This window comes from Necator americanus, chromosome IV (genome assembly GCF_031761385.1).
Source record: "Necator americanus strain Aroian chromosome IV, whole genome shotgun sequence".
NCBI lineage: Eukaryota > Metazoa > Nematoda > Chromadorea > Rhabditida > Ancylostomatidae > Necator > Necator americanus.
The window spans coordinates 2,254,585-2,265,155 of NC_087374.1; the positions used below are offsets into that span (position 1 = coordinate 2,254,585).

The 10,571-nt window shown below is 39.0% G+C and overlaps 1 protein-coding gene across 3 annotated transcripts; it reads right to left on the reverse strand.

Moving 5' to 3' along the window:
• Positions 1-266: 266 nt before the first annotated feature.
• RB195_000196 (uncharacterized protein) lies at positions 267-9,437 on the reverse strand (the record flags this gene model as incomplete). 3 transcript variants are annotated; one of them, XM_064196393.1, is made up of 8 exons in its annotated part: positions 267-352; positions 1,267-1,413; positions 2,672-2,804; positions 2,856-2,906; positions 2,970-3,121; positions 3,793-4,013; positions 4,077-4,240; positions 9,405-9,437. In XM_064196393.1, 8 exons carry the CDS (start codon positions 9,435-9,437, stop codon positions 267-269), a joined length of 987 nt encoding a protein of 328 aa, XP_064052274.1. The 3 variants fall into 3 exon arrangements, with proteins under 3 accessions (XP_064052274.1, XP_064052275.1, XP_064052276.1); XM_064196395.1 differs by lacking the exons at positions 267-352; positions 1,267-1,413; positions 2,856-2,906; positions 2,970-3,121; positions 3,793-4,013 and having other exon boundaries at positions 2,774-2,804; positions 9,354-9,437; XM_064196394.1 differs by lacking the exons at positions 2,672-2,804; positions 2,856-2,906; positions 2,970-3,121; ... (1 more) ...; positions 4,077-4,240; positions 9,405-9,437 and having other exon boundaries at positions 1,267-1,387.
• Positions 9,438-10,571: the final 1,134 nt, after the last annotated feature.

Genomic DNA, 10,571 nt, shown 5'->3' on the forward strand with positions numbered 1-10,571 from the left:
AAGAGAGAGGAACATTTTACTAATACATATTGGTTGCATAAAATCACACTTTTGCATATCTTTACCCAGCACATAAAAGAGAATGATCATACGTGCGTATCAGGCAGAAGCGAAGAAGTCTACTCTCTTCCATAATTGATCAGGTTTGATTCTCGGTTCTTGTAGTTTCCGCTAATAACAGCTTCGCTGTCTTCTTTCTTTCATATTAAAAGTAGTTCATTCATGACGCTTGGAACTTCAAAAAAACCTCCGTTGCTAGGTGAGAGCTATCGTTTTTGAACGTCCAACAGTTTTCTTCCATATTTTTCGAATGGGGTGCTGGAACTCCTTTTGAAGGGCGATGATAGTGTATCTAAAATAGGAACGTCAGTGTACTTAAGGAATTTAATGGATATCGTTTTGGTGCCAGAGATATTTTTGAAATTTGAATGATGGACACAGCGCAGGATGCAAAAAAAGCAGTAGAAAGATGATAACAGAACTAAAAATATTTTTTTAAATAGGACTATAAATATTTAAAAAAAAAGAAATTTGAAGTTTTTTGTTTTTGTAGCATCTTGAAATCACTTAGACATGTTACCGCAAGAACCGATAAATAGCTCATTTATGGGACTACACACCCGTTCAAAGATATTCTATAATTTTCCGCTCCAGTATGTTCTTTATGTGGTTTCGTTAGAAGGAAATGTTAGAGGATTTTAGATGTTGATTTCTATCTGCTAATGGATAGGTAGGGCTTCTGGTGTACTTTGCGCCAATACCAATATAAAAAACAGGCGGAAAAAGTGACCGAACTGATCAACTTACCCAACGGAGCAGCTCAACATACTCTCATAGTATTGACTGGCTCAAACTGCGTGGAGTGTTCTACTAATAAAAGAAAGCGGTTAACAGTTCTCTTACTACTAATAGTAATGAAATCCACTTTATGCTCTTTTACTTCGTCAATCGCTTGGGTATAAAAGTTGCTTCGGGGAGTAAATTGATCAGTGGAGTGCTCTTGACCAACCTGTTTTCAACTTTCAGCGGGATATTTCACTCTTTCCCTAACTCAGTGAACGGAGGGAAATCACAAACACTGCATTGCCAACTACTTTGAATGGAAACGTGACTGGAAAATTGGGCATAGTGGTTCTTTGTAACTCGATATGATCAGCCGAATACTTATTAGGTAACGTTCGATGAATTGTGGTTTTTCCGCTTTTAGATAGTTATCTGGGTGTGCTTCACAAATGTCATGGGTGAACTCGTTTTGTGGGAACGCACCAGTCCTTTTTTCAGCAGGGCATTCGCAGTTCTCGTGCACACTGAAGCTTCTCAGTGCTACTGATGTCCAAAATCTTTGAATTCCGCGGGAGATTGTGGGCTCGCCTCGACGTCCAATCATTGTTGGGGAGATTCCAACTGCTTCAACTTAGGAATTTACCAGATTAAAAAGACGAAACAGAACATTGGCAGAGTTAAGAACAAGATATAAATGCGAGGAGGCTAATCCCTACACAAGAAAGAAGCCTACTGAAGTAAACCGAAAAAAATGAAGAGATGTCCACCTGCCTTCAAACTACCAACGGAGACGTTATCAGTGATACAACCTTGTCAATTTGAAGGGATCACTTAAAGACCTTGCTGAACTGGCGAGCGCCATCAGCCCCTGAACTCGAGTCCGTTCGTAGACTGATATATGCGGTTAACGAGAGGAAGCGCTGGCCGAGTCGGAGGCTCTGGTCTGTAACCAGAAGATGAGAAATGGAAAATTTGGTGGAGGCGACAGAATTAACGATCGTATTTGAGAGGGTCATGTCCCATCACTACGCATGACCCTGGTTGCAGCTTGCAGTTCACGACTCCGCACTAATAAATGTAAGTGGATGTACTGTTCATCGACATACTGTTTGATGAGATCGCTTTAGAAGGCTTGGCTCGTCCTTCGAAGTAGTCACAGCAAGGATCTCCGCCTTTCTTGTCACGTTATAAGAAGTGTTGTCCAAGTTGTGTTGAGGTTGCTCTCAGACCCAAATTGGAAAATGCTACTCAAATGCAAAAAAAAGTGCTGAACGAAAGTGGTGAAGCAAAGTCTGGAGAGACTTGGCACTGCAGACGAGAACTAACGTTTTGCAGAGTATTGAACAATGACGAATAGACAGATTCTATGCGAGCAGCAGATAAGAAGATTAGAAAGGATCTCGAATATGTTCAGGGGCGGTTCACATCGGCGAAAATGAGAATAAGACACGTTAGACTGTAACATCCGTCACTGTTTATGTTAAGTGAATAAGTCAGTGTTAAGAATACTTACGGTATCGCACTGAGCCATAGTTGCCAGCCTATCACTGTCAAAAAAAACTTAACAGTTTTGTCGTCAGAATATCCAGCGATATAAAATAAGCAAAGCATTGACAAATAGAGAGCAGAATTGATTGTGGCCTGAAACAGACCCTTCTAGAAATGTCCACATTTTTATCGTGAGCAATGAGTAGTAGTTTGAGTAAAAGGTCAAATGATGTAGAAAACACGCAGTAGTGAATAGACTTGAACTCTCCGCTGATCAACTGTTGCATATCAAGAAATTGATAATGTAAGCGAATAGTTGTAGGTGGTGATCTAGCTTACAAATTTGAGAACGACCATTCTTAATTCACACTTATAATCCAAAAAAAGGCATGTGAAACACCTTTAGCTGCACCTGTTTCCTCAACGATGCAACCTATCACAAATAGTAAAAGTATCTGCATCGCTTCTGTTCTACATTTTCTAGCATTTCCTAGCAAAAATTCTAAAATCTCGAGAAGAAAACTTCTGGTGCGCTGTAAAGGCGACTGAATTGTGCTAGAGTATAATTTTCGGTCTGAATGTACCTGAAGAAACCAAGGCTTTTCGTGTTTTGATCCTCTGGTGTCTACGCCTCCCTGAAAATATGCTAGCGATTACGTTGTTCGACAATATTGAAGCAATTTTCAAGCATCACCAACCTCATTAATGTGTTTTACTCGGGATAAAGAAAAGATGTCCAGTGTTGTAGTTAGCACAGCAAAAATAACATTATATATAAACGGAAATATTCCTGTGCAACCTGTGTAGATGAACTGTCTGGATTGAGGGACAAACATAAAATGGCAATCCCCTGAAACACCCCCAAAAATTGCGAAATATTCAAATAAAATTTGATTTCATTTCCCCTGCAGTTTTCTCTCACATTCCACGCCCTATCTGCTTCACATCTCTCACAATGTGCATGCTTACGAACAGATTAATGTTTTGTGGAATGTTTCAATTTTGACTCCCCAAAGTGCTTCAGAATAAAAAAAAATATTAGTCAACTGAACATTAGAATTTGAGCAAGAACGTACACACTTTTGCGCGAATATATGAGTTGTTCCTGTTCACTGTTTCCAAATAGTTCTGAGAATCGTTCGTTAATTTGTAATCTTTAGTCCTCTTTTCAATCATAAACTCAGAACATGTGTGATAGTAAATCACAGTATTCATCAAAGGCAGTTATGCAAGGAAATTGTATGTGTTGGTGTTGCTCCTCGAATAGGTTAGTTTAAGGATGTACCTTACGACTATGAGTGTTATTTTCTAAATCGCTCCGTAATTAGTCAGAGGAACCGCTCTTACTCGTGAACTACACTCCCAATCCAATCAGTCTTCGGGAAGTTTCCAATATCCTCAATTTTGTTTTATGCTGCTGTTTGCTTTGGAGGAACGATTTTGAGAGAGAACGACAGGTAGATTGTATCAAGTTAGGTTGAAAGATATTCCAAATAGATTATTGTGATTAAATCAGCTCACACAGCATATAATCCAGCCTGATTATCCATCCCGACAACCAACAAATGATTATCATTGTTATAGTCGTGGGCACCGTGAACCAAGCGTTATATTTTAGTGGATATAAGACAGCAAGCAAACGATTTGCCGTCATTGCAATCGATGTGTGGAAACTTGAATATTGCAGTCCTACGGCAACATAACCAACTGCAGGTCGATAACGTAGCGGAACCCACTCACCACTGAAACATGATCCATAATGTTCATATATTCATTTCTTTTTGAAAATAATTTTATTAACATACAATATCAATTCGGACGAAACCAGTAGCATCATAACAATAAACAACTCTAGTCCGTCAGCTATGAGCTTTGATAGTATTAAATATCGAAATGGTGTGAAGTTTCGACGATAGCGGAGAATTTGAAGAACTACAAGTAGCAGTGGAACAAGACCAATGAAGCTTACCTGGGAATACGCAAAATTACGATTTGTGGATTCTTGTTTGGATCTTTTTCTAGTTTCGTAAAATCAGTTGTCCTGAGTCAATATTTACGAAAAGGATGCTGTAACGTTTTATTTTTTCCTAATACGAGTACCGGTCAACATCATTTGAACATCATCAATTTGTTCGACTATCAGCTTCGCGCCGCGAAGCGTACAAAAAGTCTCCTGAGCAGCCTGTTCGAATAAAACCAGTAAATAAGATGGTGTAGGAACTGGCGCGTGTACGAGCGTGGCGCATTATGAAGTCCCTCGTGGAGAAATTGTAACGAAAGGTTGTTTTCCACGCCGTTTTTCACGTCCACTAGATGGAATTGAGCGTAGTCACGGTCACACTCGTAAACCTACCTCTGTAACCCTTTCATTTCCTGGACGGATTCCAACGTTATCAAATTTGTGGTACGCAGTTCTAAGAAAATGCAGTTAAAGTTGGTTTCAGTTGTTTTGGCATTTCATGATACATTTATGATATGATTCCGAAAATGTCGAACCTGTTGCGATGCAATGACTAAGCTGATCACTTTCGTGGCCAAAAAGTTAAAACAAATCTAATTTTCTTATTCACTTGCCAGATTTGTGCTCGTATCCTGTGGCTAGTGTAGGATATGAGAATCTTTCTGTGTTGTTCCAATTTCACTACATGTTCAGTAATGAACGAGCGGGTCTTGCGCAGTCAGTAAGAGGTTTTACTGTGACTCCACGAATAACGTTTTTAAGCCGACCTAATCCTTTCATCCATCCAGGGCCGACAAATTCGTACCAGCCTCGCCCCCTTAAACCTGTTGAGGCTGCACGCGCATTCACAAACCTTTAACGAATTTGAATTATAGTTGAACGCATAGGCGTATTCCCGTAGGGATTGATCAACGCTGTACCTTCTAACCTTCACTCTTTACAACAATTCGCGCATGTTCTAGAATACATAGCGAAACCTACCACGATCATAAGAATTCCAGCGCAGGTAGAACTAAATATCATTGCAGCGATTTTCCAGGGTGTGGGCGCGCTCGCCTTTAAGGAATCTGAAATATTTAACATCAGTCTTCTTTAAAACAGATACAAAGAGCGAGATTTGCAGTTCTGTTGCCAGGCGTTGAAGATCGTGCCTGCAGACAATTTGCCGTTCAAAATAAAATGTTACGAGATAAATAGGCAGCGTCTGCAGGGTTCTTCATCTCTTAAAAAGCAGGATCCTAATCCTAAAAAGCTAAACCTCGTTGTTTTCAAAAACACTACCTCCAATACTTCAACTTGTGAAAGTGCTGGCGTTCTCCTCTGTTGCTTCTCGCGGTGCTTATTTTCTCTTATTCACTGGGTATTTAGTTCATTTTGTTAGCCATTCTGGCATGAATCCTAGTAAGAGGATACACTGCGTACATGCGTCAGAGAAGAGGACCACTAATTTTCACAAAAAGGTCGAAAAGTTTGGACTGTTCCTAAATTTCCTTGAAATAATTGATGGACTTCTACTTCCTAGCATACTACTTCATTGCACACAGTGTTGCTTTTCTTATTATCTCTACCCAGCGCCAAGAATCTTTTGTTAGTTCCGTCCCCTGCCCCTTCTCAATCTTGAGTGGCTTCGCTCTGTCTCCACCCCAAATCTCTATGTCCTACAAATGGATTACAAATAGAGTGTGAAACACGATCGATACACAAATAGGTCTATCCTAATGGCATCTCTACAAAGTGGCTAGATGGCAAAACACAGAACACGATAAATAAAGGTGGTACATGGTATTGGGCACAGCGGAACTGGTTAAAGGCATCACCCCACGAATCTGAGGTGGTGCAGATTTCAGATGGAGTATTCGTATACGGGATGGGACGACTGCGGTATAGGAGAGACTTCCGTCCATTTCTTGCTAATTGCCGTAAAAAACGGCCTGGAAGATGCGGCGCCGCACAAGACTGGCGCGCTCCAATCGAACCTCTTGTACAAAATTGAGTGCGCCAAAACGAATGGAGCAGTATCTTCCGGGCCCTTTTTTACGGCAATTGGGAAGAAATGGACGGAAACACGATCGCTCACAATAGGTCTCCCAATGGCATCTATACAAATGGCTCCATCAAACCTAGAAAATCAATAAAGGCACCACCTCAGATTCGTGGGGTGATGCCTTTAACTGCCCAAGCGGCTCTCGGCTTGACTAAGTGGATTGCGATGTGACGGGCATCCTATCCTTTGATGCCCCAGCAAGAGCATAAGTAACGTATTTTTGAATTATATAGAACAATCAATATAAATTCGTCGCAACTACAAATTTAAACACCGCATACAAATCGAAAACGTAGTACAAAGAGAGGGATAGGTAGCATGCACGAGAGGAGTGACGAAAGAATCGGAATCCCGAGCGCTGTATACCGACCTTCATAGAGGCTGGCTTAGCGTGTAAAAGCTACTGTAAGAACAATACCCGCGGCGATTTTCCCGTCATCTCGCAGACTGGGAAAATCGTGCACGGCATGGCACAAATTCTTCGGACGTCTGTTCTTCCTGCTTTTTACGTTGTTATTGCTTTTTCGTACAATAGGATGTGAATAAGTTCGTGTAATCCTAGTCCCTTACCATTAGTTTTACCGTTTTCTCCTCTTAGCAATGCCTCTATGATTTTAGCTTGTAGAGGTTCAATTTCTATTCCATTTTTTTTGTGAAATTGTGCATGACTAACGTTTATTCTAATACATCACAGTAAAATGCTTGACTTCATCTTAAAAGGCTGACTATGCATAGTTACACAAAAAGTGGCGTACAAATGCAGTTCCTGCATTATTTTAATAAATCACAGTAAGATGCTTGACTCCATCCTCTCATCTTTGAGTGGTTTTCTTTGTATTACAACAACAAAAGATGAAAACAGTGCGCGATTGCACAAAAAATTCACAAAAATTAGATCCATACGAATTAAGATCTCAAGTCCTCGCTAGAAACAAAATAGACAGCGATACCAATGGAAAAGGACATTGCTAGGAATACTTAGGCCCATTTATGCGCTATCAAGTGTAACATAATGAAAACTGTAAAAACAGAAGGAAAAGAGGTCTGGAGAGGTCTTCCGCAAACTGTAGAGAAAGTTTTGTGCACGTCTTCACCGAGGACGTGTCGCTTCGTCGTTTTACAACACGGTCAACGTCGAGTGTAGATATCGTGAGCGTGAGTCAGCTGTATTTCAGATCCACATCGAATATTTACTATCAATAAAATCTTTTTGAAAAATGAATTCCTCTGTATTCGTCATTAACACAAACAATAACGAAACGTTTTTCTCTTGCTTTTTTTCTCTTCTACCTCTTCTTACACTTTCATTATTCTAATATATATTAATATTTGTTCTTTTTAGGTGCTGTTATATTTCTTTCAGCGTAGCACCTAATAAAAGAAAATGTGAAAATTCAGCCAATTGGTACAAAAACATGTTTATTTTATAATATCATTCGTATCGTTGATTGAATAATAAGCAAACAAAGGAGCTATCATTCTCAGTGATTCTCGTATTCTCAGATTCTCATCCTCTAACTGCATCACTGTCAAGAAAATTTTTCTGAGATGTGGAGGAATTGTTGGCTAACCTTACACCTCATGAAATGAAAAGAATAGCTACATACTACTGTGGTGATGATATTGAAAGGAAGTGTGAGTGTTGAAGATATCGAAGGAAAAATAAGAGAAGAGATTTTAAACGTAGTAGGTGGAATGTTAGTGATGAAATCAACGAGAAACTCGCCATCAACTTTCCCAAGACCCCTATTGTTTTGCAGTCTCAAACTATATGTGATAAATCATGCGCGTAATTTCCTGACGAGATAGTGAAAAAAAGACAAACAAGTGGAATGTCTACACAGCGGAACCTTATAACAAAATGTTAATTAATTCATAACTATATTATACTAAAGAACGAACAGTAAAAAAAAAGAAAAAGAAGAAAAAAAGTACATATATATATATATATATATATATAAATATATATATATATATATATATATATATATATATATATATATATATCATCTTCGCAAAGTAATATAATGAGCAAACAATGTCTTTTTAAATTGAGCTTGAATGGTTGTAGTTTTACATGTGGAATGTATATATAGTGTGTAGTAGTACAATATTGTATATTGTAGTATATTGAATCGTGTAATGTAGTATAGTATAATATTGTGTGTTCAATGAAGGTGTTGTTTATTAACAGCCATTGTTATTCTTGAAGTGGTTGTAAGCTGGTGGAAATTATTCACTATTTTAGTGTCAACAATAGTAGCTTATTATTGTATAGGTCAATACACTATCCAAAATCTCATGATTACGAATTGCAGTAAAACGCGTTGGCGTATCCCAAGTGGATCGATATGCCAGAGACTTTATCCTTTATACGTTTCACTTACTAGTAGCCTATCAATACCGAATTGCGTTACCAAATCCAGCAAATGATGTAATCGCTAGCCGATGTGTTGCTGCTTGAGTTTACCCACCAATTGTATGTTTTCTGTGAAATGATAAGGCGCTTGTGAGAATAAACCACTGATGGCTTTGATTTTTTCAGGCTCTGACGAAAGATCTGCTCTCAAACGGCTTTTATTCCTCTCATCAATATTGTTTTTCTGCATTCGCTTTTCAAAGAAATCCACCAAAGGATTTTCTCTTCCCGGTTTCCTTTTTAATTAACTATGTCTAATAATATCCGTACATTAATCGAAATGTTAACAAAACAACTCCAGTTGCATTAGAGGTGATGTTGATTTCTCAGGAAACGTCGCAAAGTAGAATATCACAATCAAAAACAGAAGTTTCTCATTTCTCCCATCAAATAATTACATATGCAGCACCGAAGTTCAGTTGTTTCGATGATCACCTTGATCACCCTGTCTCCGGTTGATCTTCGAACTGGTCGAGCGGGCGCTAGTAATTCTTTTATTTGTCCCGATCGCGTGCCAGAGTCGCCCAGTGGTTCCTCCTTTCTCGTGGGACACGAAGAGCAACATAATTTTTTTGAAGGACTTCGTGAAGAAATCTGACCATCGGATCGGCGTTCTTCCGGCTGTGCGCTTAATATCACGGGGAACCCCTGTCGCTCACGGCTCTGGTCCAACGGTTGTCGTTAAAGCGCATCACGTGTTCAGTACAAACCTTGTCTCCGAAACCTAGTGCTGCGCTTGTCATATTGCAAGGACTTCCACGTCGGCTGGATACAGCTACTAGCAGCGCTACGAACGAGAGTATCGGTTTTTCTGCGTTTTTTTTTTAAACTTCCCAATTCTGTTTAGCCGGATCGTCGATGGGAACTTCGATATTGTCATTGGATATCTTCATTTTGCTCTGCTTCCAGTGTGCAGTTGTGTAGAAGTTGAGGATCATTGTTCAGATAACAAGATGAGAAACAAGAGACAAGAGAAAGAAGGAGGAACAATTTACTAACACACATTAAATAATTAATTGCATAAAATCATACTTTTGCATATCTTTATCCAGCACATAAAAGAGAATGATCACACGTGCGTATCAGGCATGAACAAAGAAATCTACTCTATCCCATATTTGATCAGGTTTGATCCTCGCTTCATGTTATTTTCGCTAACAACAGCTTCACTGTCTTCTTTCTTTCATATTAGAAATAGTTCATTCATAACGCGCTTGAAACTTCGAAGGAACCTTCGTTGCTAAGTGAAAACAGTTGCTTCTGAACGTCCAGCAGTTTTCTTCCATATCTTTCGAATCGGGTGCTGGAACTCCTTTTGAAGGGCGATGATAGTGTATCTAAAATAAGAACTTCAGTGTACTTGAAGAATTTAATGAATATCGTTTAGGTGCCAGAAATATTTTTGAAATTTAAATGAGAGACATAGCGGAGGATGCAAAAATAAGGTTGAAGAAAGATGATGACAGAATTAAAATATTTTCATAAAAATGGCACTACAAATATTTTAGAAAAAAAGAAATTTGAAATTTTTTGTTTTTGTAGCATCCAGAATCTAGAAACTATTTAGACATTTTTTCGCAAGAACCGATAAATAGCGTATTTATGGGACAACACACCCTTTCAAAGATATTCCATTGTTTTCCAGCATGTCCTGAATGTGATTTTGTTTAAAAGAAATGTCTGAGGAGATTTTAAATGTTGATTTCTATGTGCTGGTGGCTAGGTAGGGCTTGTGGCGTAGTTTGCGCCACCTGCTCCCTACCAGCATAAGAAACAAACAGAAAAGGAGCATAGGACTGAGCAAATTACCCGACGAATCAAACTCATTACATTCATAAGGTTGACTAGCTGAAACCGCATAAAGTGTACGACAGATA